This window comes from Bemisia tabaci, chromosome 3 (assembly GCF_918797505.1).
Source record: "Bemisia tabaci chromosome 3, PGI_BMITA_v3".
Taxonomy (NCBI): domain Eukaryota; kingdom Metazoa; phylum Arthropoda; class Insecta; order Hemiptera; family Aleyrodidae; genus Bemisia; species Bemisia tabaci.
Genome location: NC_092795.1, coordinates 37,354,078 through 37,374,695, shown reverse-complemented (window position 1 = coordinate 37,374,695; position 20,618 = coordinate 37,354,078). Strand labels below are relative to the sequence as shown.

Here is a 20,618-nt window from a genome sequence, read left to right as displayed (position 1 = left end):
CTTCGAGGAGGAACCCTATCAAGCAACTTCTTCAAGCAAGCTTGGTTCCCTGGACAAAACCACTGACAAATTGGACGTATTTACGCTAAAAGGAACTATGTGCACAGGAATTGCGTGTGATATAGTTCATTTTAGCATAGATACGTCCAGTTGGACAGCATTTTGCAATTTGGAACTATAAAGTCTGGCTCATCTGAAAAAACACTTATGTGCATAAAGAAACTAAGGCACATACGTCGTTTTTAAACCGGGCTGGAATTTATAGATCCAAATTGCAAAATGTAGTCCAATTCTTCTGCTTCTGTGCACTTTCACGCGTCACTTTCCTTTCTGACTCCGTTTAATTCTCAACTGGGTTTTTGTTTGACGTGCAAAGATGACAGTGCCATCCAGAGTGATGTTCCTGTTTTCGTGCCTCATGATGATGGGTGCACCAATATTGCGATTTTCCTGTGAAGACGAGGCGGAAGACATTCTGGCAGTTATGATAATGTTGCTTACGTCACCATACTTTCTCTTCTTTTGCCGGTGAGAAAATTTCCTTTTCGGTCTTTTTATTATCCTCCTATTTCCAAACAAATATAATAGAAATATTAGAGACCAATTTTTTTATTATTCCCCTCTGAGCCCCCTCCCTATATATTAATATTATATAGTAATATTGTATATTAATATTATATATTAATATGATATATTAATATTGTATATTAATATTATATATTATCCCTATATTCCCCAATATTATTGGGCGGACGGGCGCGAGAAACTCACCACGAACTGCTCGTAGTACGTATACACGCCAAAAACACTGATCATGTTCGTATTCTGAGTTTCTCCTGGAGTACCTGGGAGAGTATTGCCATCTCTGTGCCGCTCTCTGATTGGTTCATCAGTTTTAGGTCATCATGCAGCTCTAAAGTTGGACCAATGTCAACAGACCCGACCCAGAGGAATACGTATTATCGGCTGAGAGATGAATGATACTCACTCTCAAAGGTTAATTTTCGGATAAAATATCCATTAAAGGTTGATCCGAACTCAAATCAGAAGTTGATCATAAAAAAATTTATATCACATCCAAAATCACGTCTAGAACTTTGTCGCCATCCTGTTTGTTTGCATTGGGCCAAACTAAGAGCGGAGGGGCTGGGGTTTGTTTACATTGGTCCAACTTTGGGGCTCCATGATAGCCGACCAATCAGAGATCGGCACACTTTTTCTATAGGAAAAGGATTGAGATGACAATACTCTCCTGTATACAGGTACTAGTGCTCTAGTTTCTCCAAGTCTACGCCTTGTTATACACTGAGGAACTTTCAGATACCGGAGAGTATCACACGAGTATGCAAAAAACGGTCTTAACTTGACCTTAAAAAATTGTATTTAACAGGTTCACACATTGGACTCTTCATTCATGTTTTTTATTGTCCTCTTTTCTCAACAGTTCAATATTAAAGAGCGAAAAATAGAGTAGCCGTTATTTTGAGTTATTCTTAAAATATTGAATGTCGCAATATTAAAAAAGAAATAAAAGAATTGATTTTTATTGTGTCCGATGAACTTTTGCCACGGTGCGCAGTGGATTGAGTCAATGGGAGAGCTCAGACAAAATGTGGAAACTTTAAACGCTTTTAACTCCGTTTATACAAAACTTTGAGGTTCTATAACTAGTCCCATTGGTTTCCTAGTGAAATTCACTTATGAATGCACCCTTTAAGATTTAAAATGTGACAAAATAAACATCAAAATTTGTGGTTTTAGTTTCTATGTCCTACTTCCCTGATTGACTCGACCCACTGTGCGGTGGTCGTATTTATGCGCAAGCGCACGAGTCAAGATTCTTCGATAAGGTTTTTTTTTTTTTTTTTTTTTTTTTTTTTTGGTGTGTGGGGAAAGAAGAATCATAAGAGATTTCTTGAAAAATATGTGGTCTCAATATAAATTTAAAAATGTAAAGTTTGAGTGGTTATCAATTGAGATAGGTAAGTCCCATAGGATACAAAGCCGTGAACGCAGGATTCACACGATCGATTAAAGTTTTCGGATTTGATTCGATGAATTTTCAGGGGATTCAAGACGGTCGGACCATTCGTCGTCATGATCTACAGGATGGTCATGGGAGATCTACTCCGATTTGTTTCCATCTACATGGTCTTCGTCATGGGATTCTCTCAAGGTAAGAGAAAGAATAGAACTTTATACGCACAGCTCATTTGTTCGAAACTTACATTAGGCACTGTTCGTGCATTAGGAAGAGATGCCTTCTGGCCGCTGCGCAGGCCCTTGTGACTTAATCTGAATAGAGCGGAATTATCCAAGAAGTATCTGTTACTAATAGCTTCCGAAAAATTCATGAGAATCGGCCGGGTGGATCTTTCAAACAAAATAAGATAAGAAATGAACGTTTACATTATATTCTTAAATGGGAGAATTTACAACTTTATCACCTAGGGTAGACCAGAGTAATAGTAAAAGCTAGATGTCGATATTTTATCAATATTTTGGAATATCGAAATTTTAGACCAAAACAACGTCGATATATCGTCCCTATCGATACATTTATCTCTAGAGATATCGAATAGATTTTTCTTTCTTTCATCTACTTAGTTGTGTATTTAACACCTATACAGTTTTGTGGGTAAGGAAGGAAACTTTGAAGGATAGAACTTCCATCCCTCGGGAATTTATTTACAATTTTTGTAGCAGCCATTCTCATGAAATAATAGTGGAAATAACTGGTATTTCTCCTGGAAAAAATACAAAATTAGTCAAAATTTGCAACGTCGCTTATAGAGATGTGTGATTCCCACGTTAGGCCGTCGATATTTTGGAAGTTCTGCCCAATTTAGGGGCCAATTTGCAGCAGGGCAAAGTGTTAGTAAAATATAGATTTTTAGGTTCGATATTTGTGAATATCGATATTTCAGAGCTCGATATAAATCGAGATCGGTTTCTTTTTTAAAAAAATCGATAGGTCGGATATCGATACCAACCGTAAACATCGGCAACACTATTACGTAAGGGAACGTAGAGACAAACCAAGATTCAACATCTCTTGTTTAGTTCAATTTTCTACCTCGGCATGACTGGAATTCTGAAGTTTGCTTGTCCCTTGCCGTTTCTACTTCCCGGGTTTACCCTAATATAAAAAATCTGAGTCATCATTCCAAAATCTGAATAGAACAGGCTCTTTTAAAGACTATCTCCTGTTGACAGTCACAAAAATCATGAAAATTGGCTCGGTAAAGCGATAGAGGGAACTGTTACCAGAAAAGAGTAAGTAGGCCTGAGAAGTTATGATAAAATTATTTTATTTTTTTTAGAGTTTTAAAAATGCTTCTATAAGGACACACATTAATTCAGGACAAATTCATCGCAAGGTCAATCAACTAATAAATTTATTACTACTCGGTTTAACCAGATAAAGAGTGTAAATCATTAATTTAGTTGAGGTCTCTATGCAACTATATTTTTATCCTCTTTTTTTGGTGCTTTTCTCTGGATGGTACGTTTTTATATGCTTAGCGATTCCAGACAGGCTTGTGAGACTCAGTGGGCAATAAGGACACTGTCCTTTTCCTTTATGAACTATTTGGTCGTGCTTATACCAATTCGCCGAGGTTCCAAAATCTTCGTCGCATATTGTGCACTTGGTCCCTTCTAAGAAGAAAAACAAACAAACATAAAACAAGAACTAAGGAAACTCTTGGACAACTACTAATTGAAAAGGATCTACAGAGTGGTCGATAAATCCTGCTATAGGTTGTCGATTATTATCAATAGGTACACGCGATTGTAGTTTCTAGAATGCTCCAAGATAACATCGAGAATACCTACTGTACAGCGGGGCTGATTATTGAATTTGATGGACAAAGTGATAGAGAAATAATACACACTGGAAAAAAGCGATCTTATTGGTGGAAGCGGGTGGTTTCAATGGACAAACTAGGTAAGTAATGGACTAACAACGGAAATGCACGCACCAGAGACCCTACAGTTAGTCCATCATTGTCTCCCTTTAGTCTATGACGACCACCCGTTTCAACCAATAGGATCGTTCCATACCTACTCCCTTTGTCTTCTTTGTCTATCGCTTTGTGTATCCATTTGAAATATCAGTCCGCAGATATTTATCCCGTGTTTCAATCTACTCTTTCCATTTGGGGCGTTCTTCGAAGATATTATTAGAACCTATTCTACGGCCGAGTTTCGCACAGGAATACCTGACGAACACGTGCATCTACTTATTTTTCGGGGTTTTTACAAAAGAAGATGTAGAGTTTAAAATCGTCAATAAATCGAAAACGAAACAAACCCCCGAGCTAAAGTGCTTTAAAACCGCCTGAAGGTAGAACATGAAAGTCAATGTCCAATGCGACCTGGCACATAATTTTGCTGGTTCGAAATATCTGCGTAAGCATGTATGAGAATGTACCAAAATTGGAACACCTAAACTCCTGTTGTTTGCCTGGCGTACAGGTTCTTTTGAATGGCTATGTTGACCTGCATTAATTTTTTTTTTTTTTTTTTTTTTTTTTTTTTTTTTTTTTTTTTTTTTTTTCAACAAGCGGGAAGTTTAAATTTAGTGTTTTATGATGTGCACGTAATTTCTCAATTATTAAGAGTTGATTTTGGAAGTTTCCTATTTGTCCAATGTCTTCTTGAATTTTGACGAGGAATCACTCTTTTGAAGGGTAGAATAATTATTATCTTTTCTCGTGGATTATTCTGCCATGCTAAGGAAGAACGCCGTATGAACATTCGAGAGTTGCCAAATTTCCCTTGATAAAAAGAGGTAAATTTCATTATTTTTCTCGTAAAGTACTCTAAAAAGTATGTTATTTACAAAAATTTCAAAGCCGTAGAAACATTTCAACGGGAGAAAAAAAATTCGCAAAATGACGAAAAAACGCGTCTTCGCACGCCACGCTCGGAACTTTAGGCTCTTTGAGGCGCGTTTTAAAATATTTTTTTCTCCATTTTTATTTTTTCCCAGTTATTTTCTCATCAAATGAAACCATTTGCAGGGCTCTGCACTTTAAATTCCGTAAAGTCAAAAATAAGGGCCACCCTACCGAGTAACCTCTTCTGAAATAGGAATGTTGACCATTTTGGCGCCAAAAACCGGTACTTTACGTGGGGCGTAAGGACTCGATCGACTTGAAACCTTTTCTGACGATACTAGGGCATGCTTCTTGAAACATTGAAACCAAAAATTAGAGATTTTAGTGTTACTATCTTGATAGCGTGCGAGTAAACCGTTGCCAAAAGAGCCATTTTGACCGTTTTGGCGCCAAAAAAACTATTTTTTCGGTGGGACGCACCACGCGTGAAGGCTTGAAATTTTTTTTGGTAACAACTGGGTATATTACCTACATTTTAAGGCAATAAAAAAAAATGTATGTGTCCTCATTTTTTTTAAAACCGCTAAAATCTGAAAAAAATTGAAAATTTACGATTTTCACGAATTTTTTTCGGAGTCTAAATATATTTCGATAAATTTGATTTTTTTACCCAAGAATGTGATTGCCCTGATGTACATTTGGTGAAATTTTGGTGCATTTTCATTGAAAAACGCGGGAGATATGAAATAAAACGTGAAAATACCCCAAAATTCCCCGAAAAATGGGTTTTTTCGGGGCTGGAGGGGGGGTGGTTGGGGTCAGGAGGTTAAAATTGCCCAAAACCATGTTTTTAGGACCTCCTGAAGGGTTTTAGACCATTAAATTCAAAATCCGTGAGGAGGGGCATTTTGGTGCCCTTATCCTGGGATACCCTTTTCAAAACTTTTGTACGCAATTTAATCTAAAATACGTATCTGAATACGACATTCATGCATATTTTTCCTTGAGATTTTCAGATATTTTATATTAAATTGCGAACAAAATTGTGTGAAAAATTTGAAGAAAAATATTCACAACTTTCCCAGTAACTTCGTTTTGCATTAGAGGAAATGCGGCAACGTCTAAAGGCTCATATGGCTCTTCCTCAGCAGAACAGTATTGTAGTCCAATCGAAGGCACGACGTATGGTCCTCGTTGGAATTATATTTCTTAGAAATTTCCAATAATATCAAGAGGCCTCGTTTCAAGCTGTATTGCGCGATCATCTCGGAGGATACATTCGGAGGTTTATCCAAATTGTATATTGTAAGGAGACTGCGGCGGAAGAAAAGACAAGCAGTAGTGTTGCATCTTTGCAATACATCGATTGATCTGTCATTTAAACCCATGGAAAAGAGATCGATAAAGAGGGTGCTCGCAACGAAGACCCTAATAATCAAGTCTTTACCATAGCTTTAAATAGAGAAATATCAATAAACGACCATTCACGCCTCACCTTCGGACAAGAGAAAACCCTCTCCTCTTGAATTGAATATACCAAATTGAGACCTCCAATTTTGAAGCTCTACCATGCACACCTTAAAATATAGTTTAGTCGGTGACGTGTTGAGCAATGTGTTTGATTAAAATTCTACCAAACACATAGTTGCGCTCCCTGTTGAATCCCATACTGTTGTTAAAACAAGTAATTCAAGACATTGTTGAATCCCAGAGAGTACAATTTCCAGCATTGCCAGGATAAGGCCTCTATATAGTGGAATTGCAAAGAGGGGGCATCTTGGAGCTATGGTACCCTCTTCCCTTCCCTATTACTTAACTACAAAGAAGACGTTTACTTTCATATTTACCTTTGGTTTTGACCTCTCGATCTGTATAAAAAACAAAATAATCCATCAGCAAAGTATATGATTTCTGTTCAAGGCAAAAATGGAAAGTTCAGAGTAACGTTGCCAAATTGTGTACATTTATTTTACGACGAGACGCCTCCCAAAAGAGAAAACCACTAAAATCACGTTTTGCTTCTCAAAAATATCTTCAAATTGGAGCTGAAAAACTCATCATTTTATCGTTAAATTGCCTTAAAATGGTAATATAGACTTAAAAATTCGTTTTCTCTTCCGATGCACTAGTCTGTTTAATTATGATGCATTGGACTATTAGTCCCGAATTCCTTCATTTTGGCACATAAAAATGGAAAATTGGCAACGCTGTACAGCCTAAACGAGGTTTCACTTCAAGTTGAAACTTTTCCCGGAAGTTTGCCTTACCATAAGCTTTTGTTTGAGCCTTGTCTCGTTGACCAACTCGGGTATACTAGTCTGTTGAACCATGATTCAGTATTTCGTGAGTACAGCGCATAAAAATGAAAAATTGGCGACGCTGTACAGCCTAAACGAGGTTTCACTTCAAGTTGAAACTTTTCCCGGAAGTTTGCCTTACCATAAGCTTTCGTTTGAGCCTTGACTCGTTGACCAACTCGGGTATAATGGTCTGTTGAACCATGACGATTCAGTATTTCGTGAGTTTAGCGCATAAAAATGGAAAATTGGCAACGCTGTACAGCCTAAACGAGGTTTCACTTCAAGTTGAAACTTTTCCTGGAAGTTTGCCTTACCATAAGCTTTTGTTTGAGCCTTGTCTCGTTGACCAACTCGGGTATAATAGTCTGTTGAACCATGACGATTCAGTATTTCGTGAGTTTAGCGCATAAAAATGGAAAATTGGCAACGTGTACAGCCTAAACGAGGTTTCACTTCAAGTTGAAACTTTTCCTGGAAGTTTGCCTTACCATAAGCTTTTGTTTGAGCCTTGTCTCGTTGACCAACTCGGGTATAATAGTCTGTTGAACCATGACGATTCAGTATTTCGTGAGTTTAGCGCATAAAAATGGAAAATTGGCAACGCTGTACAGCCTAAACGAGGTTTCACTTCAAGTTGAAACTTTTCCCGGAAGTTTGCCTTACCATAAGCTTTTGTTTGAGCCTTGTCTCGTTGACCAACTCGGGTATACTAGTCTGTTGAACCATGATTCAGTATTTCGTGAGTACAGCGCATAAAAATGAGAAATTGGCGACGCTGTACAGCCTAAACTAGGTTTCACTTCAAGTTGAAACTTTTCCCAGAAGTTTGCCTTACCATAAGCTTTCGTTTGAGCCTTGACTCGTTGACCAACTCGGGTATAATAGTCTGTTGAACCATGACGATTCAGTATTTCGTGAGTTTAGCGCATAAAAATGGAAAATTGGCAACGCTGTACAGCCTAAACGAGGTTTCACTTCAAGTTGAAACTTTTCCTGGAAGTTTGCCTTACCATAAGCTTTTGTTTGAGCCTTGTCTCGTTGACCAACTCGGGTATAATAGTCTGTTGAACCATGACGATTCAGTATTTCGTGAGTTTAGCGCATAAAAATGGAAAATTGGCAACGCTGTACAGCCTAAACGAGGTTTCACTTCAAGTCGAAACTTTTTGTGGAAGTTTGCCTTACCATGAGCTTTCGTTTGAGCCTTGTCTTGTTGACCAGCTCGGGTATAATAGTCTGTTGAACCATGACGATTCAGTATTTCGTGAGTTTAGCGCATAAAAATGGAAAATTGGCAACGCTGTACAGCCTAAACGAGGTTTCACTTCAAGTTGAAACTTTTGGTGGAAGTTTGCCTTACCATGAGCTTTCGTTTGAGCCGTGTCCGGTTGACCAACTCGGGTATAAAAAAAAGGGGCGAAACTTGGCGAGGCTCTTTATCAACGTCTTTCACGAACATTGATAGAAAAACAGGGAAAAAACGATTGGAGAAATTAAACACATCAGCCGTAGTGTCTAGAGAAAACCAATATATCTCTATCGCATTACTGTGGGTATTAGTGCATTATTAAATCTATAGGTAACCTGCTCCCGCAAATTGCCAGTATCATTTTATTCTGAACTTTCCTGAGTTTGTTCATTGGTATTTTCAACTCACTTTTGGCTTGATTCGGATGAAAGTTTCTGATTGTGTTATTTTCTTGATGATCGGTCACATTGAATAAAAAGATTCTTGAGATATTATTTTCATGTACGTAAAGCGTCGTTTCTTCTCGATAATTTTTTTTTCTAGTAAAATCAGCGCAGATTCAACTCAACATCCGTTTTTTTAAGTTAAAAAAAGCTAAAATTGACTTTAAAAGTTAAATCAGCACGGAAACCAAATTTTGTTGACAAAAGACGACACTTTAAGTCAAAATAATATCTCAAGTAAAAATTGTTTCAGTGTGCAAAGCATTTTTCGGAAAATTGACGATGTAGTGATGAAAATCAGTGGCTGTTTACTTCATTGCCACAACAGGCAACGCTTGAAATAAGTGAAAGTGTAAGAGACACAAGCAAATATGGCGCCTTCATTTAGTATCGCGTGTAACGCACCCTTAAAAATGCCAGGATGCAACTATTCGGGCTCCGCGGATGTCCGTAATACATACACACGGATTTGAAGGCGTTTTGACTCTCAAGGCATGCATCGTTTCACCCGGCGCGGGATGGAACAAGCAGAGCATTAATGAGTAATTTTCTCTAACATAAGCCGTATTGCGCTACAGTTTTGCCAGTGAAACTACGAAATCGTACGCGTCTTTCGGTTTATGATGTTATGGGCATCGTTTTGTTCAAACTTGTGTGCGTTTCTTTCTGGATTGTTCTTTGGAAATTTCACACGTTAAAAATATAGATTAAAAAATGAGAGAGGATAATTTAAGGAAAGGGAGTTTTGGACTACGTTAAACATAAAAGAGCCGAGCCACATCAGATACTGCCAAAAACTGAGCATTTTAATTTTTTACATGAAAGTGGTTTTGCGGATTTTTGTGCTTTCAGTGAATTTTCTGCGGAGTACGAAGCAAATTCTTTGAAATTTTCAAAAAAAATCCGCACGATCGTTCTCTTGTGAAAAATTAAATTGCTCCGTCAAGTTTGGCAGTAGCTGGTGTGGCTTGGTTTCTTTTCTGCTGTAAACGTGGTCCTTCTGTTGTTCGAAGAAAAAGCTCTATACAAATCACGCTCAGATACCTGCCTAACTATTTTGCAATGTCGTAATAAATTAAAGCGATAATGTATTTTCTGAAAAATGAATATGTCGCTATAAAAATCGATTTTCTTCTTGTCATCCATTAAAAACTTCGCATTATAAATGCAATCGCACATTATAAACTGCTGTAAACGTGGTCCTTCTGTTGTTCGAAGAAAAAGCTCTATACAAATCACGCTCAGATACCTGCCTAACTATTCTGCAATGTCGTAATAAATTAAAGCGATAATGTATTTTCTGAAAAATGAATATGTCGCTATAAAAATCGATTTTCTTCTTGTCATCCATTAAAAACTTGAAGCGAAATGATAAAAAAAACTTTTCGTTTAGGGTTGACAGTATTGTTTGTCTCCCAGCCGCGAAATCTGTCTCACTTTATTTTGAAGACGAAATAGTCCTTTGACATCACGAGTCTTCCGAATCTAGGATCACTAGATTGAAAACACGAGATCTTTGGTTCAGCTCATCGAGTGCAGCGCCTCTCAAAAAAGAGAACACCGATCAAAATCAAGCTCTGTCGCGCTAAAAAAATGTGGAATATCGAAATTGGGTGAAAAGTTAATGTACTCACATTCTCCGTGCACTACTTCCTTATGCTGCCAAAGGGATTCCATCGAGGCAAGTTGCTTCCCGCAATGGCATATAGTTTCTCCTGCTGAAAACTTACGGTGGCTGGTCATGTGATTTTGATAAGTTTTTTTCTTTTCGTATGTGTTACCGCACACAGCGCACTTGAAAGGCCCGCTGCCTTGTGTCTCTCCTCCTAGAACTGTGATCGACAGCACTAATTATTAAAAAGTATGCAGTTAATATCGTATACTTACTAAGAACGACCTAGAGAGAGACCAGAGAAAACGTAAGGCGAATTTTTGCGATCGAATATCAGTCACCGTTGAATGATATTCGACGATTGTGAATTTTTTTAAATGATATTCGACTATTTCATTGGTCTCACCGGAGACCGTTGAAATCCATCAATTTGAAATTTCGAATTCACCTCAGGACTTGAAATCGATTTTTAAACTGATGCAATCGATGTCAGAAACTTCATCTTTCACCAGAATTTTTGTTTCATCTATTCTTTTGTTGGTGTGTTTTGTCATTTCAAGTCTACTGTGTTCGCAATCTGCTGCGTTTTAGTGTTTTGTATTTTCGTATTTTCTCCTTAGTTTCTTAAAAAAATAAATCTGAACTCTGATTGGCTCTTGCTTTCACCGATTATCGGCATCACTCTGCGCATCCATCAGTTCGTCTGATGAATGATATTCGATCGCTAAAATTCGCATGTAGTATTTTGTCCGTGGGCCTACGCTACATCTTAAGCAGCGACTTTGAAGGGGGGGAAAAAATAAAAAAATAAAAAAGCCAAACGTACCTGCACCGACTTTACTACCGACTTCAGAGGAGCCTCCAACATTGGAATCCAAATTCGAGAATCCGCCTTGGGGGTATATGTTGTAGGACTCACTCCAACCATATTGTGGTTCTGCTTCAGAGGAGAGATCACCCACACTATATTCAGGATCCAAAGCGAGTCCATGTCCAACAGTGACTGGGGGGTTTGCAGGAACAAATGGACTTCCAGGAAGTGAAGCCCCTGCCAAGTCGTGAGGTATGCCCCAACCGGGCGATCCACCTGGCCCGACAAAATCTTTGAGCCTAAAATTAGGATCCCAAACTAGTCCAGTCCCTGTAAGGTCAGGGCGAGCGTAAGCGGGCGCGGGGGTTGCAGGAATAGAGAAACTCGGTCGGGGTGAAGAGCCTCCAGCGTGCGAGGAACCTCCGATGCGTGACGGACTTGCAGCGCGTGACGGACCCCTTCCACGTGACGGACTTCCACCGGCTGAGCCGCTTGCTCCAGCTGTGTCCCATCTTCCACTAGTTCCTCCGCGAGACTCTTTACCCCTCTGCCGCGAGCTCCGGCTAGAAGTCGGTGACGGGGACGGTGGTCTGTTGGTTGGGTTTGGTTGGAAGAGGGTCGGCGCGCATTCAGCGAGGGTTTGGGCTTTTCGTAGGGGCTCCATCAGTGCACAAGCGGGTGTCTTGACGGAGCACTGGTAGGCATCGTAGGGGGGGATAAGGCGGCATTTAGCATCGTACCATCCGTGACACTCGTTCAGCCTGAAAATGTCCAAGGTCCTAAACACATCCTCACATGTCTGTGACGCAGCTCTCTTGGTTCCCCTGTCCGTTTGAGCCGTGATATAATAGCACTGTTGATACGCAGTGTTGACGTCACCGATCATTCGGTTCCAGTTTGCGGGATCCATCTACACATCCATAATACATATTAGGTGAGAATGGGCCACTAGACAAGGTACGAATTTCAGCATTCTGATACATGTTTCGTAACTAAAATTTCACGTAAAACACGATGCACACAACGAAAATTACCGAAATTAACTCCTTACGAAGATATTTAATGATTCTTGATACGTGAATTCAAACCACCCGCTCATGAAAACTCAATGCTCTACGTGATTCACATCGCGCGCTAAACGTTATCATGACAGTCTCTGCGATATAAAAATCTGGCAACCTCAATCTTGACGCTTTGGCTCAGTTATAGCAAATTGCTGATAGTTTGAACAACACATGATGGGAAAATGAACATTGCTCGATTGAGAAGCTTGCTGAAACCGTCGTAGTGCGCGATTTGACTCACGAAGAGCTTTGAGTTTCTTGTGAGCGGGCAGTTCAAATTCCTCGTAACCAATGTGAAATAAAAACGTTAATATCTTCATTAGGAGTTGGTTTCCGTAATTTTCGTTGTGTGAATCGTTTTCTACGTGAAATTCTGGTTAAGAAACATGTATCAGATCGCTTAAATTCGTACCTTGTCTAGTGGTCCATTATGGAATATCTAGATAAAATGTACCTTCATGAAGAGAGATGGGACACATAGTTGGTTCTATGGATATCTTTAAGATTTAATAATAAAAATAAAAATAAAAAAAAATGACGGTGGCTATGTGGGGGCGATTTGTTGCCATAACCTTTGACGGTTATCACTCGCTGCACTATGATGTATGTTTGCACTTCGTTTTCTTTTTACGGATTAAGTTTCACTCATAAGCAATCATGAAAAAATCAGCCAAATAATACCTATTTGTTTTGTTTCTATCATTTATTGTAGTTTGATTCCCTCGTGCTGGGGACCAAACTGGACTTCATTTTGTAATAGAGAACTACTATCTCTGACTCAACCGTAAAAGCTCGCGGAACTACACACAGAAAGGAAAACCACATAAGTTACTTCTAATGAGCCAGATATAGTGATTCTTTATTCCAGAATGTAGTTCAACTAAAGCTACATTGTTGGGGTACATTTTACTGAATACCCGAATTAAATAAAATTACCCGATGCCATTCAGTTCTTTTGTTTGGTAAAGTGAATTCACTTGATTGAGTAGAAAGCTGATATCAAAGTGGCAAAAAAACATTTAGATCGTAAAATTTAACTCATGCGAAATTGAAAGATAAAATAATTGGACAAACGGACACCTACAGTTTTTATTTTTTTTTTTACACATAAGTACATTTTATTATTTCTAAGAATACAAACGTAGAAAGCCCCAAAATGAAGCACAAAAACGGTGAAATGTCTGGTTTACATTTCATGAAGCCTAGACCGCATTCATCTGGGGGGGGGGGGGGGGGGGTACAATGCCATTTAGACTTAGTTTTCAGAGAGCGAGGTTGAAGCTTTAAAAAAAACATTAGGACTTATGGGAGACAAATCGTTTAAATGGACATTGCAAGCAGGCCCGCCACATCCCATCTCGGGCCCTGGTACCAATTTTCTGGCCCGGGCCCCTAGCACAGGGGGGGGGGGGGGGGTCCGCGGGGGGCTTCCCCCGGGAAATTTTTGAAATTTTAAATCTCTTTGGACGCATTATGAAGCTCTTATGATGGAGATTTTCCATCAATTTCTGCAGAATAATTACGCCTTTTTGTTTACTTTCAGCACCAAAAACTTTCGAATTGTTGCATTCAAAACATCTATAAATTTTTTTTTGAGGGGGCAGATGATAATTTTCAATTCTATGGAGAGCCGGGCCCCCCTGGACTCCCCTTTTGTACGTCTATGGCAAGGGAGTTAAGCCATTGAAGTCGAGGATGCCCAGAAAGGAGCCTCTTAGCATCCGACAACGGAAGAAAGTGAAACACAGTTACTAAAAATATCATTCTACATATCAAAATCTTGAAAATCTCTAAAGAAGTAAGAAAAATTTTATAGTGCCCCAGCGTGTTTTTGAAACTTTATTCACCTTTTGCGGAATTTTTAGGGTAATTTTTTCACTTTTCCCTACGAGACAAGGGTTACACATGAATTCGTAGTGGCTTGTCACCTGCGTCACGGGCCCCTCCAGGGCCCGGGCCCCGGTACCAAGGACCCAGTATCCCCCCCTTGTGGCGGACCTGATTGCAAGATTTCAGTTTTAGTTCTCTCGTATTATCCTTCAGAAACGGTCTCATCCCAAATTGATATCGATTCATTTTTTCAAAAATGTTGCTTCGTTACTTTTTCTAAACGTGGTCCATTTTATATTCAGGGTATCAGAGTATGATGAAGTTGCATCGCAGATAGAGTGAAATTTCACGATTCTTTTTAGGGATACCCCGTTCTTGCTGAAAGTTCCTCCCACAGACTTACCACCCGCTACCAAATACGCTTCAAACTTTTTTGGAGCCCACAAGCTTGAGGAGCTGGGAGGCAGTGGCGTGGCGTGCTTTGCGATATATCGATTGTTATGCCATTTAAACCTATGAAAAAGGATCGATAAACAGGGTGTTCGCAGCGAACACCTTAATAATCGATTCTTTACCGTAGGTTTAAATGGCATAACAATCGATGTATCGCAATTCACGCCACGCCACTGCTGGGAGGCTGGGACCACTTGTGGTTTTAATCTCATAAGTGGGACAAATTTTTATGTTTTTCCCATGTTAAGTCTAAATGTCCGACTTACCGCTTCCGCGTGGTGATAGAAAAATAGCGATGCCAAGATAAACAAACTGAGGCGTAAAGATTTAAACTTTTTGGGCTTCATCCTAGAGATGAGCTCTCTTCTCGCGCAACGATCAAGAATACTGCTTATATCTGGATGACCTATGTAAATGAAATTGTGAGAAGCCAGCGTAGGTACAGTATTAGGATGAATCATAGCAGTGGTGCGGCGTGCTTTGCGATATATCGATTGTTATGCCATTTAAACCTATGGAAAAGGATCGATAGACAGGGCGTTCGCAGCGAACACCTGAATAATCGATTATTTACCACGGGTTTAAATGGCAGAACAATCGATACATCGCAATTCACCCCACGCCACTGAATCATAGTTGCTAAATGACGAGGAGAGCTGAAAAAGAATACCGCGTGAGAAAAATCACGGAATCGCGTTTTTTTGGCCACGAAAAATTAATTACAAGCTCCAATCTCGTCGTCCCGTCGTCCGTTTTTTTCTGATGCGACTGCGAAACCAGAGCATTTAAAATGGAAAATAAAAGTCGTCTCGTCTATTATCTTTCTTCACTTCGCCGTAGGTAGAAAAAAATGAATAAAAAGCTTCTTGGAAATATGGAAACTACACGCGCGAGAACTTTCATGCTAACTCCGGCATTTCGGAATTTGCGACAGCTTTGGAGGAAGCTGACCTTATAAAGTGATTTTACGCGACCTCGGGACGAAATTCAGCACTACGCTGCTCTGTTAGGCGGTTTGTGTCTTTGAGAAGCAATAAATATCGTTACGTACGAGTTAATGCGTGAAACTGATCCATAACGTGTAGCAGCATTCCTACTGAGTAGAATGACATCAACCTTGTGAGAATTCGTAAAAAATTTAAAACTGAGACTACCATAACGGACGTCACTCATAAATTCAATATGTCGGAAAGTGTTTATCATAACGTTATCTCTCTCCCTCCCCCCTCTCTCCCCCCTCTCCCCCCCTCTCTCTCCCCCCCTCACACACACACACATTGGATCAATAGGTGACATCCGTTATGATAGTTTTCGATGTAAATTTCAAATGAAATCCACAGCTTCGATGATATTTTACTCTTAATGCTGCTTCATGCTGTGAATCAATGTCTTGCATGATCTTGTTCATTACGATAATTATTGATTCTAAAAGACAAAAATCATAAGACAGCACAACGTGGTGGCGGCTCTTGTCCCTGGCTCGCATAGAATCACATTAATTGGACTTAGGTAAATTTTTAGGAAGAGCTTTTTCTGTCGCATTGGACCAAATAATCGAAGCTCAAACTTTGAATGGAGTCCTTCGTAATCCACAGAAAAAGAATCAATGGATCAATTAATTTTTTGTACGAAAAGAGGACAAAAAGAATGCATTGAAACCCTGCTCTGCAGGAAAATTAACCCTCAAATACAGTGTAATGCTGTATACAGGGTGATCCAAAAGTCCCTTCCACCCCCTCTAACTTTTTACCTAATTGAGGTAAAGATTTGAAACTTGGGGGATATTCCTAGGTCAAAGGGAGCTACTTTTTGGCCCCCCTAAAATTTTCAGGGGGCCCCCCTTGGGGGGGCAACGGCCCCCAACTTTTAATTTTCAAATGGGAAGACCCCCTTTGTGATAGCTCGTTCGAAAGAGCATAAAAAAAGAAAACTTTTCGCGCAAACCCGAAGTCAATATCTCAAACCGTTTCAAAATGGCGGCCGGTTAAAGTTCAAAATGGCCGAAAATTCACACCGGTTATTTGTCGATGGGTTTGCGCGAAAATCGGTATGTAGGGGTATTTTGACACGAGAAAAACGAATTTGACGTTAGATTTTCAAAAAAACCGAAATTTCCAAAATGGCCGCCGGTTAAAGTTCAAAATGACAAAAAATTGATTTTTTAGAAATCTAAGTTCAAATTTGTTTATCTTATGCCAAAATACTCTCAAATTCCAAGTTTTAGGCAAATCCATCAGCAAAAAACCGAGGTGACAATTTTCGGCCATTTTAAACTTTAACCGGCGGCCATTTTGGAAATTTCGGTTTTTTTGAAAATCTAACGTCAAATTCGTTTTTCTCGTGTCAAAATACCCCTACATACCGATTTTCGCGCAAATCCATCGACAAATAACCGGTGTGAATTTTCGGCCATTTTGAACTTTAACCGGCCGCCATTTTGAAACGGTTTGAGATATTGACTTCGGGTTTGCGCGGAAAGTTTTCTTTTTTTATGCTCTTTCGAACGAGATATCACAAAGGGGGTCTTCCCATTTGAAATTTAAAAGTAGGGGGCCGTTGGCCCCCCAAGGGGGGCCCCCTGAAAATTTTAGGGGGGCCAAAAAGTAGCTCCCTTTGACCTAGGAATATCCTCCAAGTTTCAAATCTTTACCTCAATTAGGTAAAAAGTTAGAGGAGGTGGAAGGGACTTTTGGATCACCCTGTATGTATAGAGATAAAGCAGAAAGCTGAATGAATTTGGTTAATTGCTTTAGCTGGATTAAAAAGAACCCTCTTTGAAATCCCTTCTACACTCAAAATATTTCTTACTCTCACCAGAATGCTAAGCGCTTAGGCCACATATTGGATTTCCACATTTGGCACAACGGAAATTATCAGGTCAGGGCTAGAAGTTGAGGTTATTTGGGCCCCCAAATTGTGTTGCAGGACACCCTACATCCTCCTCACCTGGAAGAGGGGAGAGGGGGCTCTAGGGATGGATCGCCCAGTAGAAAAGGGTCCACCAGACCTCAGCCTAGCTTGGAATTTTGACCATTTTCAAAGGCAATTTTTGAAAAGCACTAATGAAGAACGGGTGGAAAACTCAGTCCAAAAATTGCACCAGCATATTAGTATTATTTTACATACAATTTCTATATTTTAGTTGCTTTTCATGAATTATTAGAGATAAAGGTAAGACTATCCATTCCTCGGCTATCGATTGATAAAAGATTTAAATCGGAATAAATTTGAATTGTTTAAAAGTTTCACGTCAAAATGACATCGTCCTATTGTTTCCTCTGCTCCTGCATAAAAGCTTAACCCTGATATCAGTGACTGCACGTAAAACTTACTATGAGAGAGTAAAAAAGCAGGGTTTTGTCAAGAAGAGAGTCTACCCATGGAAATGTCAGTGCGTGCGGAGAGGTAAACTAGATAACGGAAACTTTTGAAAACGGAACGCATGTGAAATTCAATTTTACGCATTTTCAATTCAATGAGGTTTTTGGCATCATAGTAGTGGCTATATCGCAAAAACTTAGAACGAGATACTCTAAATCGAAATATAAGAATAAAACGTTCGCCAAAAAAAAAAAGGAAAAGAAAAAAACATAAAAAACCGACATCGCAAGTGTCTTCTTAAGTGTGTATACGTCAGTATTTTTAGATCAATACTAACCAAGCAATATGTTCTGTTCAATGCTCAGTGCAAAAAACAAATCCCAATTCAATCACAGTCAACAGACTGTGACCCGGTTTTCGGAATTTCTCGCACACACGCCAAGAATGCGAACTTTTCCGAACCATCAGATGCGTCGTGCGGGATTTCAATTTGGACGTATTTCTGCCGAACGGAGCTATGAGCATTGAGACATGAGCCCTGAGACCCATCAGAATATATGCATAACAGGGCTCACGTCATGATGCACATAGTTCCGTTTGGCAGAAATACGTCCATTTGGTGTACTTATACGCATTAGCACACTGAAAAACGAGAAGTTACAAAACAATCTCTTCGTCTGCCTTCGTCTTAATGCACTCTCAAAACTGCGTCGATTTTTCAAAGTAACTTTTTTTGCTTTTATTTTTTGTGAGATTCAAAGAATCATGCTAAAAATTACTTTGGTAAGTAACTGCCAGTAGATCCCGTTTTGCCGATTTCTTTGTGAAACCCGTTTACAATGAATAACATTTCACATACGCTAAATATTCACTGGGTGTCTATAAAATAGTTCCACAAATTCAGAAGTATCTCAAAAAGATGGAGGGTGCTTTTTGGAGATAGCTTTTCTTGGAAAGACTCCAAAGTTGAGGGAGGAGGCCATTAAAATTTTCAAATGGTAACCTCTGTCCTGTCCATATGGTGCATAAACACCCTCTTCAACGGTAAGTCTCTGTCGCCGTGACCCGTTAAAGGATGTCTATAAATAGAAAAACCTGTTTAATGAAACAATTTCAAAGTATTTTAACCTTAAAATTCATAAAACTGGGTGATTTTTAGGCAGAAATTGAAGGAAGATTAGCGCCACAAGTGCCTCGAGATGCGCTCAAATAGAGTTAAAATTTCAAACTCCCCCGGACCCCCTGGTGGTGGGGAGCCACCCCCCCCCCCCCAGCAAAATGACCTAGCTACGCCTATGCCCATAAGAATATATGTATAACAGGGCTCACGTCATGATGCACAGAGTTCCGTGTGGCCGAAATACGTATCGTTATTTTGTTTTTCCATGCTAAAGAATAGGAACCTACGTCACGAAAGCGTTACGCAGGGGAGGGGGTTGATAATTCCCAAACGTTACGTATTTTATGAATGGCAGGAGGTAGGAGGAGTGAGGTATTGGAAGTGACAGGATGCAGGCAGATTGAAATGCCAAAAAACGTCTTACAGACGCTCTATCATGATGCACTTGGAAACATTCAAGAAAGTCGTAAATTAAACTTGACTTTGTGAAATTTCAGCCTACTACATCATATTTCTATCCTTCGACAACCCTAGTACACCAGACGGAGTGGACGACACGGTGAGCAATCCAATGCCAAACCCAGTTGAGGCTGGAATGGCCATGTTCCTAATGTCACTCAACACTTTCGGTGACTATTTTAGCGCCTTTGAAAAAACCGAACACGAGCTCGAGGCTAAGGTGAGTTGTATACCGCATTGTCCCTTTATCGAAATTCGAAAAGCTCTCAATTAAACTCCAATGAGTTACTCTGATAGCAAAGAAAATGTTGAAAGTTGTACTGATCAGTGTATGATTGAAAGAAATTTTGAGGCCTTTAAACATCTCCATAGGTACAAATCTCTCACCAATGTCTAAAAAGCCGAAGTATCTACACTAATTATTTGATCTCAATGGTTTTTTTTGGGTACGAAAATGCATGACACAGCTTCATATAGGAATACAGAAGAGCAGTTAAATATCAGTGAATATTCATTCTTAAACGCGCGTATAAAGTTCTCCTGCAAAACTAGGAATATGGGCGACTCTACACGACTGCTTTATTAAAACAGTCATTATTTAAATTTAGACAACGCATCAAGCGTTAATTTATAAGGCACTTTAAATAAATGGTATTTTCTGTTCAAAGTCAATGTGCTAAGGGAGTACTGCTTTGCCAAAGATATTTTACATTAATTTATGTGAGTATACGAAAATCATGCAAAGGAGCATGGATATATTTAGCATCAATATCGTCAGTCGGATAATGCGAATATCCTTGAATAGACGACTATTGCAACAAAAAGTATGTGTTTTCTGACAGACCTTAAAAATTGAAGGCGAATCTTCTATTCCTGTCCAGGGCCGGATTTAGGAGGTGGTCACATGGGCCGTGGCCCATGACGGCAAATTTTGCAATTCTTTTTAAATGCGGTATGAAAAAAAATCGGATTCAGAGAAAGAATTACAAACGAGAAAAAGCGACAAAATCTCTCATTTCCTGAGCGTATAGCGATTTCTAATTTCTTCGTCTTTCGGTGATAAAAGGGACAGCACCATTAATTAGTCGAGTTGAGAGAGAAACCAAACACGC

General features: G+C 39.4%; 2 protein-coding genes across 2 annotated transcripts in view; one reads left to right on the top strand and one right to left on the bottom strand.

Moving 5' to 3' along the window:
- nan (transient receptor potential cation channel subfamily V member nanchung) overlaps positions 1-20,618 on the top strand; it is a 103,243-nt gene that overhangs the window by 75,366 nt on the left and 7,259 nt on the right. Inside the window, exons 13-15 of the mRNA XM_019045280.2 lie at positions 377-528; positions 2,067-2,176; positions 19,545-19,726. Of these exons, the coding sequence (XP_018900825.2) occupies positions 377-528; positions 2,067-2,176; positions 19,545-19,726 (444 nt within the window). The remainder of the gene's footprint in view (positions 1-376; positions 529-2,066; positions 2,177-19,544; positions 19,727-20,618) is intronic.
- LOC140224252 (uncharacterized) lies at positions 2,249-15,807 on the bottom strand. Its single transcript, XM_072298312.1, has 5 exons — positions 14,873-15,807; positions 11,275-12,169; positions 10,471-10,668; positions 6,692-6,712; positions 2,249-3,660 (listed from the first exon to the last, which is right to left on the bottom strand). Exons 1-5 carry the CDS (start codon positions 15,065-15,067, stop codon positions 3,473-3,475), a joined length of 1,497 nt encoding a protein of 498 aa, XP_072154413.1. The 5' UTR covers positions 15,068-15,807; the 3' UTR covers positions 2,249-3,472.